We start from the raw sequence: 18,249 nt of genomic DNA, 5'->3' as shown, positions 1-18,249 counted from the left end.
CGTAGTGATGTCACAGTACAGGGATAATACATGTAGTGATGTCACAGTACAGGGATAATACATGTAGTGATGTCACAGTACAGGGATAATTACATGTAGTGATGTCACAGTACAGGGATAATACATGTAGTGATGTCACAGTACAGGGATAATACATGTAGTGATGTCACAGTACAGGGATAATACACGTAGTGAGGTCACAGTACAGGGATAATACACGTAGTGAGGTCACAGTACAGGGATAATACACGTAGTGATGTCACAGTACAGGGATAATACACGTTGTGATGTCACAGTACAGGGATAATACACGTAGTGATGTCACAGTACAGGGATATAAAACGTAGTGATGTCACAGTACAGGGATAATACACGTAGTGATGTCACAGTACAGGGATAATACACGTAGTGATGTCACAGTACAGGGATAATACATGTAGTGAGGTCACAGTACAGGGATAATACATGTAGTGATCTCACAGTACAGGGATAATACATGTAGTGATGTCACAGTACTGGGATAATACATGTAGTGATCTCACAGTACAGGGATAATACACACAGTGATGTCACAGTACAGGGATAATACATGTAGTGAGGTCACAGTACAGGGATAATACATGTAGTGAAGTCACAGTACAGGGATAATACATGTAGTGATGTCACAGTACAGAGATAATACATGTAGTGATGTCACAGTACAGGGATAATACACGTAGTGATGTCACAGTACAGGGATAATACATGTAGTGATCTCACAGTACAGGGATAATACATGTAGTGAGGTCACAGTACAGGGATAATACACATTGTGATGTCACAGTACAGGGATAATACACGTAGTGATGTCACAGTACAGGGATAATACACGTAGTGATGTCACAGTACAGGGATAATACATGTAGTGAGGTCACAGTACAGGGATAATACATGTAGTGAGGTCACAGTACAGGGATAATACATGTAGTGAGGTCACAGTACAGGGATAATACATGTAGTGATGTCACAGTACAGAGATAATACATGTAGTGATGTCACAGTACAGGGATAATACACGTAGTGATGTCACAGTACAGGGATAATACACGTAGTGAGGTCACAGTACAGGGATAATACACGTAGTGAGGTCACAGTACAGGGATAATACATGTAGTGATGTCACAGTACAGGGATAATACACGTAGTGATGTCACAGTACAGGGATAATACACGTAGTGATGTCACAGTACAGGGATAATACATGTAGTGATGTCACAGTACAGGGATAATACATGTAGTGATGTCACAGTACAGGGATAATTACATGTAGTGATGTCACAGTACAGGGATAATACATGTAGTGATGTCACAGTACAGGGATAATACATGTAGTGATGTCACAGTACAGGGATAATACACGTAGTGAGGTCACAGTACAGGGATAATACACGTAGTGAGGTCACAGTACAGGGATAATACACGTAGTGATGTCACAGTACAGGGATAATACACGTTGTGATGTCACAGTACAGGGATAATACACGTAGTGATGTCACAGTACAGGGATAATACACGTAGTGATGTCACAGTACAGGGATAATACACGTAGTGATGTCACAGTACAGGGATAATACACGTAGTGATGTCACAGTACAGGGATAATACATGTAGTGAGGTCACAGTACAGGGATAATACATGTAGTGATCTCACAGTACAGGGATAATACATGTAGTGATGTCACAGTACTGGGATAATACATGTAGTGATCTCACAGTACAGGGATAATACACACAGTGATGTCACAGTACAGGGATAATACATGTAGTGAGGTCACAGTACAGGGATAATACATGTAGTGAGGTCACAGTACAGGGATAATACATGTAGTGATGTCACAGTACAGAGATATTACATGTAGTGATGTCACAGTACAGGGATAATACACGTAGTGATGTCACAGTACAGGGATAATACATGTAGTGATCTCACAGTACAGGGATAATACATGTAGTGAGGTCACAGTACAGGGATAATACACGTTGTGATGTCACAGTACAGGGATAATACACGTAGTGATGTCACAGTACAGGGATAATACACGTAGTGATGTCACAGTACAGGGATAATACATGTAGTGAGGTCACAGTACAGGGATAATACATGTAGTGAGGTCACAGTACAGGGATAATACATGTAGTGATGTCACAGTACAGAGATATTACATGTAGTGATGTCACAGTACAGGGATAATACACGTAGTGATGTCACAGTACAGGGATAATACATGTAGTGATCTCACAGTACAGGGATAATACATGTAGTGAGGTCACAGTACAGGGATAATACACGTTGTGATGTCACAGTACAGGGATAATACACGTAGTGATGTCACAGTACAGGGATAATACACGTAGTGATGTCACAGTACAGGGATAATACATGTAGTGAGGTCACAGTACAGGGATAATACATGTAGTGAGGTCACAGTACAGGGATAATACATGTAGTGAGGTCACAGTACAGGGATAATACATGTAGTGATGTCACAGTACAGAGATAATACATGTAGTGATGTCACAGTACAGGGATAATACATGTAGTGATCTCACAGTACAGGGATAATACATGTAGTGATGTCACAGTACTGGGATAATACATGTAGTGATGTCACAGTACAGGGATAATACACACAGTGATGTCACAGTACAGGGATAATACATGTAGTGAGGTCACGGTACAGAGATAATACATGTAGTGAGGTCACGGTACAGAGATAATACATGTAGTGAGGTCACAGTACAGGGATAATACATGTAGTGATGTCACAGTACAGGGATAATACATGTAGTGATGTCACAGTACAGGGATAATACATGTAGTGATCTCACAGTACAGGGATAATACATGTAGTGATGTCACAGTACTGGGATAATACATGTAGTGATGTCACAGTACAGGGATAATACACACAGTGATGTCACAGTACAGGGATAATACATGTAGTGAGGTCACGGTACAGAGATAATACATGTAGTGAGGTCACGGTACAGAGATAATACATGTAGTGAGGTCACAGTACAGGGATAATACATGTAGTGATGTCACAGTACAGGGATAATACACAGTGATGTCACAGTACAGGGATAATACATGTAGTGAGGTCACAGTACAGGGATAATACATGTAGTGATGTCACAGTACAGAGATAATACATGTAGTGAGGTCACAGTACAGGGATAATACACAGTGATGTCACAGTACAGGGATAATACATGTAGTGATGTCACAGTACAGGGATAATACACACAGTGATGTCACAGTACAGGGATAATACATGTAGTGATGTCACAGTACAGGGATAATACATGTAGTGATCTCACAGTACAGGGATAATACATGTAGTGATGTCACAGTACTGGGATAATACATGTAGTGAGGTCACAGTACAGGGATAATACATGTAGTGATGTCACAGTACAGGGATAATACATGTAGTGATCTCACAGTACAGGGATAATACATGTAGTGATGTCACAGTACAGGGATAATACATGTAGTGAGGTCACAGTACAGGGATAATACATGTAGTGATGTCACAGTACAGGGATAATACATGTAGTGAGGTCACAGTACAGGGATAATACACAGTGATGTCACAGTACAGGGATAATACACACAGTGATGTCACAGTACAGGGATAATACATGTAGTGATGTCACAGTACAGGGATAATACATGTAGTGATCTCACAGTACAGGGATAATACATGTAGTGATGTCACAGTACTGGGATAATACATGTAGTGATGTCACAGTACAGGGATAATACACACAGTGATGTCACAGTACAGGGATAATACATGTAGTGATGTCACAGTACAGAGATAATACATGTAGTGATGTCACAGTACAGGGGTAATGGACATTCACAGCCCCTGCAGACAGTCCAGTCCCGCGGGTGGGGCAGCGCTGCTGTGACCCGGGATCTGCGCCTGTAGTTGTAGGTGACGCTTTGTAGCCAACGCTGGCGGCAAGCAGTAACCTGTGAACAGTGCGCATGCGCGCTCCGAGCGGTCACGTGGGTGTCATGGCGGCCTCCTTGTCTCGTTGTGTGGTGTCTCCTGCCGGAAAGCACTCGGCCTCCGTCATCTTCCTGCACGGATCAGGTGCTGTCTCCTCTCCTAATCCTCCGGGTGTCATTTTCTCTTCCTGCGCTTCAGGGAAAAGGAACCACAAGTGTCAGCAGAGCCGCTTCTCGGGTGTTGCTGCTGGTACTTGTAGTTCTGCAGGCGTCGGGTTTTCTCCCTCGGATCTGGTTTCTCTGTATATAATGTATATTGTGGGGAAACCTCACAGGAGGAGGGTCCGGAGCTGAGAGCAGGGAGAGAGAGTTCACTTTTTAAGAGTGATTTTCCCCTTTCCTTTAATAAATGTAAATGTTTATTAACCTGTGATGAAAATATGTCATGGAATAAGAAAGCGTGAAAAGTTACGCGGGGGCCACGATTATCGGAGCCCTAAAGGGATCAAACAATAAGTAAAAAATAATAATGTCTGTGTGTGTATATAGTATATATACAGTTAATTAGAATCTGTCCCCACACTTTTATACCCCCTCACGTTACACCCCAAAAAATAATGAAAAAAAGACTATTTGTTATAACCGAATCCATAAAGATCCCACCGTTAAATATAGGAAGTTAATTAAGGCTGGGTTCCCATTGCGTTAATGGCTCTGCGTTCAGCGCATCCCTCATAGTGGCGCTAATGCCATGTAACGGACGCCGCCATTGCCTGCAATGATAGAAGCGCGTGCCAAAATCGCCATGCAATAGCAATGATGCGTTACTTCATGATGCGCCCTCGGACGCGGTCTGCAGTGTTTTCGGGTGCGTCAAGACTAGCGCACAGCGAATGGACGCCTTCGCTGTGCATAGACCTGTATGGGCTAGTGTATGGTAACGAACTGCTACCGTGCTTTTAGCGCATACGTTAGCACTATGGTCGCAAAAGATGTCAGAAATTACATCTGCGTTAGAGCATCCGTTAAACGGATGCCCCTAACGCAATGTGAACCTAGCCTTACCCCTGTGGAAAAAGTAATAAGGAAATAATAAAATCAGCAGAAAAGCAGGTTTTTGTTTTCTAGCGCAATAACAAAATATCAGCCGTACCCCAAAATGGGGCCAATAAATCACCTGCTCAGTGCACAAAGAACCACAATGGAAGGATAAACTAAAGAGTTCTGAATCTCGGGGAATAGCAAGAAAAAACAAAGTTCGGAATGTCTTTTAACCCCTAAGGCCTGGATCACACTTCGTTTTTTAAAATCCGTATAAATCCGTCGTTTTCCGTTAAAAAACGGATCCGCCATTTTTTTTTGAGGATCCGTTTTTTTTGTCCCATAGACTTCATTAGCGGCTACCGCGGATCCGTCAAAACAACGGATCCGTTTGCTGCAAAACGGAAACGGATCCGTTTTTTCACACTTTGACGGATGCATGCGGATGCCAAAAAACGGATGTGTGAAACAGGCCGTAGTCTATGTGCACACGTAGTTTTAGGTGCTGCGGATTTGGGAAAATCCGCAGGTCAAAAGACCTGCAGTTTATCACCTCTACAATGGAGGAGATGGTAAACCGCAGCGGAATCCGCAGAAAGCAGTGACATGTCAATTCTTTCTGCGGATTAGAAACCTCAGCAAATCCGTGCAGAAAATTCTTCAGCGTCTGCACTGCGGTTTCCATTTTACATAGAGTTAAATGGTACTGTACACCACAGGGACTCGCAGGGCCAGAAATGCTGCTGATCCGCAGCAAAATCCACATCGTGTGCACATAGTCTAAAGTAAAAAAACTATACGAGTTTAGTAAAATAAACGATATCAGTGAAAAAACTACAACTCGTTTCTAAACAGACGAGCTCTTGTCCGGCTGTGCTGTGGAAAAAAAAAAAAAAAAAAAAGAGGAGGATAATTGTAATAGCCAAAAAATGGCTGGGTCTTTAACCCTTTAGTGCAGTCACATACATTTGCGCTATGGGATGAAGGAAATGTTGTTTAAATGGAAATTTGCTCCCTGCTCGTGCATACCAGCTCCTATCAGCACCCTGTGATGCAGTGGGGGGGCGCCGATGGGTTGTTTTGACAGCTGGGGCTCTGCTGAAGGCCCCCGACATCGCCATCTATATTCTGAGCTTCCATGGAGACCACGATCTTCACTATATACTGCAATACTGTATAGTGTAAGCGATACGACAATCGCAGGTTCGATTTCCCTGTGAGGACTAAAAAAAAAAAAAAAAATGAATAAAAAATATTAAATCTTTTTTTTTTTTTATATATATATATAAAGATGAAAAAAATGTATAAAAATTTAAATCGCTTTTTTTTCCCCCTCACCTTAAAAGTATAGAAATAACAAAAACAAAAAGGAAGAATATATTTGGTATCGCCGCACTCGGAAAAGTCTGATCTATTAACATACTTTAAATTACTTCACCCGATCGGTAAACACTGTACCGAGAAAAAAAAAATCAAACTCCAGAATTGCCGTCTTCCTGTCATCACTCCTCACTAAAAAAAAATAAAAAAAATACAGTAAAAATAAATAGGTCAAAATGTGTTATGCACCCCAGATTATTATCAATAAAACCATCAGCTTGTCATAAGAACAATCTATTACACAGCTCCATCCACAGAAAAATAAAAATGTTACCAGTCTTGCAAAATGACGAAACAAACCCAAATTTATTTAATTTTTTTTTTTTTTTTTTTTTACAAATTTCTGATTTTTTTCTCCATTTATATGAAAAAAAAAATGTGTATACAAGTTGGTATCGCTGTAAGACCGGAGTCACACTACAGCGAGATACGGCCGAGTCTCGCAGGTTAAAAATAAGCTCTGGCACCGGTACTCCGGAGCGGAGCGTGCAGCTCCATGTATTGCTGTGCGGCCGCACGCTCCGCTCCGGAGTGCCGGCGCCAGAGCTTGGTTTTAACCTGCGAGACTCGGCCGTATCTCGCTGTGTGAGATCCCGGCCCAATCGTAACACCCTGAACAATCACAATTTTTGCACCGTAAAAACAAAAACCGTGGTGGAATTACATTTATTTCCCAATTTCACTGCAGTTGGATTTTTTTTTCTTGTTTTCCAGTACATTGAATGTTAAAACAAATGGTGTCATTCAAAACTAGAACTCGTCCTGCGAATAACGAGCTCCCACACTGCTAAGGGGACAGAAAAATTAAAAAGTGATGGCTTGTGGAAGAAGGGTAGGAAAAAATTAGAGTGCAAAAACAAATATTGGGAAGAGGTTAAGGCTATGTGCACACGTTGCGGATTCTGCTGCGTTTCCGCAGCGGTTTTGGCCCAGCGGAAACGCAGCATTTCCGCTGACAAGGTACAGTACAATGAAAGCCTATGGGTTTTCAAAAACGCTGTGCTCACGCTGCGTTTTTTTCCGCGTGGTTTTGCTGCGGTTTACAAACCGCAGCATGTCAATTGTTTGGGCGTTTTCCGCAGCGCTTTCACACCTTTACCATAGTAGAGGTGTGAAACCGCAGGATAATCCGCAGATAAACCGCAGGTCACTTGACCTGCGGTTTTACCTGCGGATCTGCGCGGAAAAAAACGCAGATGAATCTGCAGCGTGTGCACATAGCGGATAAAGAGAACACCCCCAGGCACGCCAAAATATGCAATAGCAATCTGCTCTGATTATTGCGGTTTTGCTGCAGTTTTTTGTTTTCCCCCCTTTTTTATACATTTTTTGGTGCAATGTTTCTTTTGTGTGTTTTTTTTTTAGTGCAGAAATGCATCGATTCTGCACTTAAAAACGCACTTTCAGGCTCCCAATAGATGTCTACGGGGGAAAAGCAGGCAACAGTTCATTATCGGCTTTAATCACGAGTTTTCATTAAATCGCATGAAGAGGTTTGTCTAAGCTGCGGTTGAAAGTCTGCATTCACTCCATGTGACTGTACACTTCTAGATCCCCACAGCGCGCACCACAATCTGTTGGGATTCTCCGCTGCTTGTGGCCAAAGCAGGCGATCATGTAACCTTAAGTAAACGATTTGCCTACTTCCGGCAACATTCCGACTAGACGTGCAGCCTCAGCTAAGGCAAGGCCGAGGCCTGCTTCTAGTCGGCATGTGACCATGTGTATGCAAATCGCATACTTGTGGTGATGTGACCTTTCGCTCTTGTTGCCAACAGCGGAGAATCCCGACAGTGTTTGGTGCACACGATGTGAGAATTCAGAAGTCTACAGTCACATAGAGCGACTGCAGACTTTCATCTTAATCCATGGACAAAACAGAATTCATCATCTTTCCCCCATCTCACTCTACCCCTCCACCAGACCTATCCATCAATGTCAATGGCTGCTTTCTTTCCCTAGTCCCTCACGCTCGGTGCCTTGGGGTGATCCTCGACTCTGCGCTCTCTTTCAAATCACATATCCAAGCCCTCGCCTCCTCCTGCCGCATCAAACTCTAAAATATTTTCCGGATCCGCTCATTCCTCAACCACGAAACCACAAAAACACTAGTGCATGCACTTATCTCCCGCCTCGACTACTGCAACCTCCTACTCGCTTTCCTCCCCTCTAGCACTCTGGCTCCGCTCCAGTCCATCCTACACTCTGCTGTCCGACTAATCCACCTGTCTCCCCGCTATTCCCCAGCCTCCCCACTATGCCAGGCCCTTCACTGGCTTCCTATTGCCCAGAGGCTCCAGTTCAAAACCCTAACCATGACATACAAAGCCATCCACAACCTGTCTCCTCCATACATCTGTGACATGGTCTCTAGGTACCTACCCGCAGGCAACCTTTGATCCTCTCAGGATCTTCTCCTCTACTCCCCCCTTATCTCTTCTTCCCACAACTGCATACAAGACTTCTCCCGTGCTTCCCCCATACTCTGGAACTCTCTGCCGCAACACATCAGACTCTCACCATTATTATTATTATTATTATTTATTGTTATAGCGCCATTTATTCCATGGCGCTTTACATGTAAGGAGGGGTATACATAAAAACAAGTACAATAATCTTAAACAATACAAGTCATAACTGGTACAGGAGGAGAGAGGACTCTGCCCGCGAGGGCTCACAATCTACAAGGGATGGGTGATAATACAGTAGGCGAGGGTAGAGCTGGTCGTGCAGCGGTTTGGTCGATCGGTGGTTACTGCAGGTTGTAGGCTTGTCGGAAGAGGTGGGTCTTCAGGCTCTTTTTGAAGGTTTCAATGGTAGGTGAGAGTCTGATATGTTGTGGTAGAGAGTTCCAGAGTAGGGGTGATGCGCGAGAGAAATCTTGTATGCGATTGTGGGAAGAGGAGATAAGAGGGGAGTAGAGAAGGAGATCTTGTGAGGATCGGAGGTTGCGTGCGGTAAAGTACCTGGAGACGAGGTCACAGATGTATGGAGGAGACAGGTTGTGGATGGCTTTGTATGTCATGGTTAGGATTTTGTAATTGAGTCTCTGGGCAATTGGGAGCCAGTGAAGGGATTGACAGAGGGGAGAAGCTGGGGAATAGCGGGGGGACAGGTGGATTAGTCGGGCAGCAGAGTTTAGAATAGATTGGAGGGGTGCGAGAGTGTTTGAGGGGAGGCCACAGAGCAGGAGGTTGCAGTAGTCAAGGCGAGAGATGATGAGGGCATGGACTAGGGTTTTTGCAGATTCTTGGGTGAGGAATGAACGGATTCGTGAAATATTTTTGAGTTGAAGTCGGCAGGAAGTGGAAAGGGCTTGGATATGTGGTTTGAAGGAGAGATCAGCGTCAAGGATTACTCCGAGACAGCGAGCTTGTGGGACTGGGGAGAGTGGGCAGTCATTTACTGTAATTGATAGGTTCGTAGGGGGGGCCACGTGAGATGGGGGAAAGATGATGAATTCTGTTTTGTCCATGTTGAGTTTCACAAATCTAGCGGAGAAGAAGGATGAAATAGTGCAGACATTGAGGGATTCTGGTTAGTAGGGAGGTGATATCTGGTCCAGAGATGTAGATCTGTGTGTCATCAGCATAGAGATGATACTGAAAGCCATGAGATTCTATGAGCTGTCCCAGGCCAAAGGTGTAAATAGAGAACAGCAGGGGCCCAAGGACTGAACCTTGTGGGACTCCGACAGATAGGGGGCGAGGTGAGGAGGTGGTGTGTGAGTGGGAGACGCTGAATGTCCGGTCTGTTAGGTATGATGAGATCCAGGATAGAGCCAAGTCTGTGATGCCGAGGGATGAGAGGGTCTGTAATAATAGGGAATGGTCCACTGTGTCAAAGGCAGCCGACAGGTCCAGGAGAAGGAGGACAGAGTAGTGTCGCTTGCTCTTGGCGGTTAAGAGGTCATTGGTGACCTTAGTAAGGGCAGTTTCAGTGGAGTGGTGTGACCGGAAGCCAGATTGTAAGCGGTCGAAGAGGGAGCAAGAAGAGAGATGGGAGGACAGTTCAAGGTAGACGTGTTGTTCCAGTAGCTTGGACGCGTAGGGGAGAAGTGATATAGGGCGATAGTTAGATACAGAGGATGGGTCAAGAGAGGGCTTTTTGAGGATAGGTGTGATGGAGGCATGTTTAAAGCTTGAGGGGAAAACACCAGTTGTTAGTGATAGGTTGAAGAGATGGGTTAGGGTTGGGATGAAGACTGTGGTGAGGTTTGGTATGAAGTGGGATGGGATCGGGTCGAGTGCACAGGTGGTGAGATGTGATCTTGAGAGTAGAGTGGAGAGTCGATCTTCTGTAATGGTGGAGAAGTTGGTTTTGAAGGTGGAGGGCTGGGAAGTTGGGGGGAAGGGCTCTGGGGGTTGTTGACCAAAACTGTCTCTGATGTTATCAATCTTCTGCTTGAAAAATGAGGCAAAGTCTTCAGCTGAGATGAGTGGGGAGGGAGTAGGTGCTGGGGGGCGGAGGAGAGAATTGAAGGTGTTGAATAACTGTTTAGGGTTGTGAGACAGGGAGGATGTGAGAGATGAGAAGTAGGTTTGTTTAGCTGTGGCGAGTGTGGTCTTGAAAGTAGTGAGGGACTGTTTGAATGCGATGAAGTGCTCGTTGGAGTGGGATCTTTTCCATCTGTGCTCAGCAGCCCTGGAAGCTTGCCTCAGCTCTTTGGTCAGGCTGGTGTGCCAGGGCTGTCTGTTGATTTTGCGAGTTTTGGTATGTGTAAGTGGGGCAGCGGATTCCAAAGCTACAGCTATTGTGGTGTTATATAGAGCGGCAGCATCATCCGCATTGTGTAAGGAACTTATATCTGTAAGAGGGAGGAGGGATTCAGAGAATGAGTGTAGGTCAAGGTGTTTAAGATTCCTGCGAGGGTGTGAAAGTTTGTGGGGTGGGGATTGTAATAATAATAATAATCTTTATTTTTATATAGCGCTAACATATTCCGCAGCGCTTTACATTTTGCACACATTATCATCACTGTCCCTGATGAGGCTCACAATCTAAATTCCCTATCAGTATGTCTTTGGAGTGTGGGAGGAAACCCACGCAAACACGGGGAGAACATACAAACTCCTTGCAGATGTTGTCCTTGGTGGGATTTGAACCCAGGACTCCAGCTCACTGAGCCACCGTGCCGCCCACGGAGACATGGAGTGAAGAGGGAAGAGAATGTGAGAAGGTTGTGGTCAGAGAGAGGAAGAGGTGAGTTAGAGAGGTTAGATAGGGAGCAGAGGCGGGTGAAGATGAGGTCCAGTGTGTGGCCATCTTTGTGGGTGGCTGTAGAAGACCATTGAGTGAGGCTGAAGGAGGAAGTGAGAGATAGGAGTTTAGTGGCAGCTGAGAGGGAAGTGTCAATGGGGATGTTGAAGTCGCCCATGATGATAGTAGGGATGTCCGCGGGAAGGAAATGAAGTAACCAGGTGGTGAAGTGGTCAAAGAAGGTGGTGGCTGGCCCTGGGGGGCGGTAGATGACAGCCAGTTGCAGGTTGGAGGGGGAGTAGATGCGCACAGAGTGCACCTCAAAGGAAGGGAGGGTAACAGAGGGTGGCAGTGGGATTGGGGTGAAGGAGCAGGTATCTGACAGGAGAAAACCAACTCCTCCGCCATGTTTGCTGCTGGGGCGGGGTGTGTGAGAAAGGTGGAAGCCGCCATACGAAAGTGCAGCAGGAGAGGCTGTGTCAGAAGGGGTGAGCCAGGTTTCGGTGATGGCGAGGAAGGAAAGTTTGGTAGTGACAAAAAGATCATGGATGTAGGAAAGCTTGTTGCAGACAGAGCGAGCGTTCCACAGAGCTCCTGTTAGTGGGACTGGGGAAGCGGGGGCTGGGTGAATGGGTATAAGGTTGGAGAGGTTACGGAAGGTTGTGATAGAGCGTGGATGGGAGGTAGAAATGACTGTGGGAATGTGGTGAGGAGGACCAGGATTTGGGGAGATATCACCAGCAGTGAGAAGGAGCAGAGAAAGTGTTAGCAGGTGGGAGCAGGAGAGGGCATGAGGGGGCTGTCTGTGTTTGGAGACAGATGATTGTATGGTAAGGAACAGTTTTGAGATGGAGGTGAGGTGGATGGGGAGGATTGAAGAAGAGATGAACAGTTCCTTACTAGGAGTAGGGATTAGGGGAATTAGCAGAAAGTGAAGGATTATAGGGGTGAAAACAAACAGAAACATTGTTTACAGTGACTGTGTACAGTTACCTTCAGTTCCCATTCTGGTTTTAATTCTTAAATTAATCTTCACACTTCTAGAACACACTTATAGGAATCACAATGCAGACTGAAGTCTTTATGCAGACTTGTGCTCTGCAATATATGTACAACTAAGTGCAGTCAGGTGTGAAGCAGAGAGGAGTGGTCTCTACTCTTCTTGGTCAGACAATTAAGAGTGGACCAGATGCATATGATCAAGCCAGAGCAAACAAGGTCATAAATAACACTGGGGTAAGCTGGGGTTAGCTGAAAGGCATACCATGTGAATGCTAGGTGCAGAGGCAAGTCTATGTGCAAAGCTGAGTGATGCACTGTGTGCCCTTCATAGACAGACAGCAGGAGAGCTGGGTGGATGGACATACCTGTCGGAAGAATAGAGATGCTTGTTAGAGTGCGATGGTGGCAGGTAGCAGGGCACAGTCTGTATACATCCTTCTGGTTTTAATTCTTAAATTAATCTTCACACTTCTAGCACACACTTATAGCAATCACACTGCAGACTGAAGTCTTTATCACTCACCATCAACGGAAACCTTCAAGAAGAACCTGAAGACTCACCTGTTCCGACAAGCCTACAGCCTGCAATGATCCTCGGTCTACTGAACCACCGCACGACCTGCTCTACCCTCTCCTACTGTATCCTCACCCATCCCTGTAGACTGTGAGCCCTCGCGGGCAGGGTCCCCTCTCCTTATGTACTTGTGTGTTCCTTGTCTTACACATGTTTATTGTACTTGTCTATATTTCCCCTTTTCACATGTAAAGCGCCATGGACTAAATGGCGCTATATAAATGGATAATAATAATAATAATCCTGGACCCCTTTAAAAGACGCAGCGTTTAACACGTGTGAATCTGGCTTCAGTAATGATGTCGGGTGGAGGAAATGTCAGCACTCTGAAACATGCACCCCCCATAAATCATCTGACCACACCATTGTCATTTCCAAGTATCAGTGCCCAAATAACACTGTTAGAACAGTCCCTATAACAGGGCCCCTGTATCAGTGTAGTGCCCGTCTCATTTCTTCCTTGTAGGCCATTTTCTTAGAATTCTGGAAAACCCCTTTACTCTATAACAGGAGTAGCCACACTCAGTGCAGGTAATTAATCTGGTGGCTTTATACGACCATAACTCATTTCGGTGGTCACTGTGTAAGACTCCCCTCGACCTTGTTTTTCCATGTGTCATGTCCCAAGCTGTTAGCTGCCCCCGTAAACCGAAATTAACATTCAGCGTTCTGCAATCATGCATTTGAAGACTCGTTAATTCTCTTTGTACCTCGTGCGGCCGACAATCATAACGGGCAGTAATTCCGATGTTAACGAGCTAGGCGCCACTAATGGGCATGAGGTCATCGGCTCGTTTGTGAGTCAGCGGCCGGCGCTTCGCTCCTTTTTTTTTTCACTTCTTAGGTTTTGTATTCTTATTGAGCATGAAGGCTTTTGGTTTGGGCGCCGTGTTACATCGCTACTGCTGCTTTCTGACACAAGATTAGTGTGGAATTAAGCAATTAAGAAAAAAAAAAGGCAACGTGACTCAGAGGAGCTTGGTGGTGGAGGAGAGAGCTGTAAGGCATTGATTACGTAGCGATTGTATAGTGACCCCTCTCTTTTGTAACGATCTGATTGTCGATGACAGTGGTCTGTACTCTTTAAATACAGTCCTGTAGATAAATACTGGGATTTTATAAGATTTTGGAGATCATTGAAGGGCAGGAGTGCGATACGTTTTTTTGGATGAAGAGGGACGAATTCACTGATTGGCATGAAACGAAGTAACCCTTTGTCTATGGATGTTATCGAGGGAGTTCTGTCTTCGTGAACCGAGCCATCCATAAGTTACAAGGCTGGCCATTCATATCAGTTCCCAAATGTGATGCCACATGTTAAGGTTGATGACACGAGAACCACTGGTTGGCTGCAGCGGTCACTGTAGGCGGAACGTCACCTTGAAAAAAACGCTGGTGAAAAGGAGCAGAGAGCACTGGAGCAGCACGGATCTTGATGACTAAGCAACACTTTCTTTGTTATATCAAATGCAGCCTTGTCCAACTTTCAGAACAAGTCCAAGAACTAAGGGACCGCGTACTGCATTTGCAATCCCGTTGCTTTCCAGGACAGGTGTAACCATTTCCATGAAATATATGGAGCTTCTGTATAGCTTCTCCAGTATTAGTTTTTACAGCACATCCTCACCCCGCATGTGCTGGTGAGGAGGAAATAGAAAATTTGGGTCCCCTGTACTAGCGATCATGGGAGCCCCAATAGTAACATTCACCACCTCACTTGTTGTCACGGTCACGCGTGTGTCTGGACGCAGCGACTACCGCAAGGCGAACCCTTGACACACGTGACCCTGGATACACCGCCTCCAGTAGGGCGAATTTAAATAATAAAACGTGCAGCTGGATACGCCGCCTCCAACTGGCGAATTTAGGTAATACACATTATATATACAGTAGTCTGGAAACCCCGCCTCCAGTAAGGCGAATTTAAATAATAAAGGGAAACCTGGGTAACATTAACAATGGTGGGCCTGCAATAGGGAAACGGGGAAGTGGAGACCTCCTGCACTCCCCTGAGCCAGAGTCCATGCACTCCTAACGTTACCTATGCCGGTTCCGCACCGCGCGACGCACAGGATACCTTTTAACCCTAGCTCGCCCTGCACCTTAAACCCTCACTAGGGAATTGGTCGGTGCGGAAACTTATCCCACCACTGCACTAAACACACATGAGGAAAAATGACAATACAGGGGAAACACCACTTAGCTTTGCTCTGTTGCGTACGCTCCTAGCAACAGAGCCCACCACCTGCGTGCATCTTCTCCTCCCGGATCCATCATCATAACCGGATCCATCACCATAGTACAGCCTTGGAGCAGAGTCCACCACCAGTTGTAGCTGCCCAGTAAACAGAGTCCCAAAGATGAGTCCAGCTTCTGCCAAAAAGTCGAGCATGCTTGAGTCTAGCTCTCAGCAACCAAGTCCAGCATGGTGAGTGCAACTCTACGCCATAGTCGCCACTCCACCAAACCATGCGAGCACTTCCTGCCGACACCAAAACTGCCACTCCACCTCTCCATGCCAGCCCTTCTTGCAGACTCCAACGATGAACTCCACCAATCCATGCCAGGACTCTTTGCAGACTCCATAGCTGACTCAACCCCTCTGGCTGGGCTGCCCAGGACTCTCATTCAGCTCCTTCATCACCCAGGCTTGCTTCCCAAATGACGAACTCACAATATCGCCAACGGTGACCAAACACACCTGACACTCTTTTATAGAGGATCACACCTGTTTTATAATTACGTGCACTTAACCAAAGAAACTAAAGTGCACTACCGCTCACCACCACCGGGGCAACTTAGAACAAACGACACCACGTGTAATATTCCAATGGCCACCGGGGGCAATCACACCACTTTGGCTCACAGCCAAAGGAAAAAAAGTTCATTATGTACATTTAACCTATCTGTTCCTCTCTGGATCATGACACCTGTGCTGTCTAAAACCTTGTAATTTTCTCAGCATATTGATTGCAGCATCCTCGCAGAAAATACGCAACAAATCCTGTGACTTTTTAGAATATTACATTTTTACCAGTTTTCCCCTCTGTAGGCTCTGTCTTTAATTTCCAGTTGTTTCTGAGCTACTGAGTGAAGGCTCCCATGATGAATGATGTCTCCCATACATGGCAGACACAGACATGAAGGATTCCTGTTCCTCTGTCTCCATGTAACTCATGCTCAGAAGTAGCAGCTTGGAAAAAGACATTCTTCAGCAGTGCTGAGCATGGTGGCTGTGAATCCAGTGTTGAGCATGGTAGCTGTGAATCCAGCTGTGGGATGAGATATAACACTTAGGCTATGTGCGCACGGCACCTTTAAGAATCACTGACTTTTCCAATGCGAAAACCTTTTGGGAAACGGTGAAGATCGTTATCCTAAAGCGTCTTCTCACACGTCTTTTCAGTTATTTTTGAGAGAATTCAGCTGCCGTCATCTTTGCTCTGTACTTTTCTAAACAAGGCCACCTGAAGAATGAATGTGAACCGATTAAAAGACAGAACATGTGCAGGTTATTCATTTTCACATTGCTGTGCATTATGTTTATTTTTTTGCAGCATACGCACATATTCTTAGTGGTAAGCAGTAGCACCGGTCGGCGTGTGCTTGTGCCTATTTTACTCTGCTCCCTCCAGGTCTCCCAAGACTTCAATAGGCAGTTGTAACCTGATCTCTCATTGAGCAGGCACTACTTGTTTTGGTTTTCGAGAGTGATTGATGAGTTCAGGAGGCAGATAGAGGATAGGAAGTGGCTCATAAATGGAGAAAGAAGCAGATTTCTCCATTGAAATACATTCTGATGAAACTTGGACAGAATATTTCCAGTAAGTTTGGAAAGTAGTGCCCCTCGGCGCAGGATGTCCTCTCTTATTCTGCAGCGCCATAATTTAATCCCTCTGCGGGTGAAGGGCTATGGGTGCACATTCAGGATATAATCATTTAAATGTGACCATCTACATTATGGAAAGGTGAAAGGAGATTACCGGAGCCTCGCAAATGAAGATTTTGAAGTTGCTTTCATGAAATGAAGCTTTCTGCCTCCCGTCTATTACCAGACATCTGCATTCTACACTGTGTGCTTGTTTACGGCTTAGACCTCATACACGCAGCCATATTGGTTTTCCATCTTGTATGGATCCGTAAATGGGCGAGTCTCATCGGACACACGTAAGAAACCAGTGTATGCTGCAATATGTATATTTTTTTCACACGAAGGTTTGGTCCTTGGAAAAAAAATAGTTCATCTGCACTGCTGAAAATACAGTCGTGTGAACTTAGTGAGGGATGTCACGAGACTACCCACTGATTCACTGATTGACTGCAGCGGTCAAATGCATTTCAAGCAGGAAAGAAAGTCTGTAGCTCTCGCTTCCGGCATAGATTGGCATTTGGCTGCTGATTGGCTGTGTTCACAATAAGAAATGACCTTTAATGTTATTTTTATTTATGTATTTTTTTTAGAAAATGTGTCACTTGCCATAAATATGTATTTTTATCCCTGGTGTAAAAGCCGCTGTCCTCCTGAATCCAGCGATGTTTCTCTTTTGTTCCTGCGCCTCTCCATTCCTGAGATATGGCTCTTTCTTCCCTGTGTGTACCTTCAGTCTTGTTATCCAAGTGGGCGTCGCTCTCAACCGTTCTTTACAGCTGTGATCTTTTGAGCACACCCAGTTGTTAAAAAAAAAAATTAGCGCTATATTCGGGGAGAATGAGGTCATATCTCGGGAACGGAAAGGCATAGAAACAAAAGGAAAACGACGCCGGATTCAGGAGAACGGCGGCATTTACAATAAATAGTGTTTTACTCTTTGCCACGACAGCACCCACTTGGAGAGAGGAACAGGAAACCTACAGAGATAAAAGAGGGCGGTCCGCCTCTCCCCCTCAGTTGGTTTCCTGTTCCTAAGGGGAACCGCAGGATACGCTACAGTCTTACCTGGGCCAAGGAACCGCCTGTGCAGTGTCTGCGAGAATGGCAGGGGTTCCGGTCCAGAGGCAGCGACGGGGGAGTGCTGGGGTTTGGCTCCCTCCTCGGCTGGTATGGACAGACCGG

At 45.3% G+C, this 18,249-nt stretch overlaps 1 protein-coding gene across 1 annotated transcript in view; it reads left to right on the top strand.

Moving 5' to 3' along the window:
- Positions 1 to 3,991: 3,991 nt before the first annotated feature.
- LYPLAL1 (lysophospholipase like 1) overlaps positions 3,992 to 18,249 on the top strand; it is a 69,742-nt gene continuing 55,484 nt past the window's right edge. Inside the window, exon 1 of the mRNA XM_073553335.1 lies at positions 3,992 to 4,145. Coding sequence (XP_073409436.1) covers positions 4,037 to 4,145 — 109 coding nt within the window. The 5' untranslated portion in view covers positions 3,992 to 4,036. The remainder of the gene's footprint in view (positions 4,146 to 18,249) is intronic.

Source organism: Dendrobates tinctorius, unplaced genomic scaffold (genome assembly GCF_039654945.1).
Source record: "Dendrobates tinctorius isolate UK_male_01 unplaced genomic scaffold, ASM3965494v1 ptg000201l, whole genome shotgun sequence".
NCBI lineage: Eukaryota > Metazoa > Chordata > Amphibia > Anura > Dendrobatidae > Dendrobates > Dendrobates tinctorius.
This window is presented reverse-complemented; position numbering and strand designations above follow the sequence as displayed.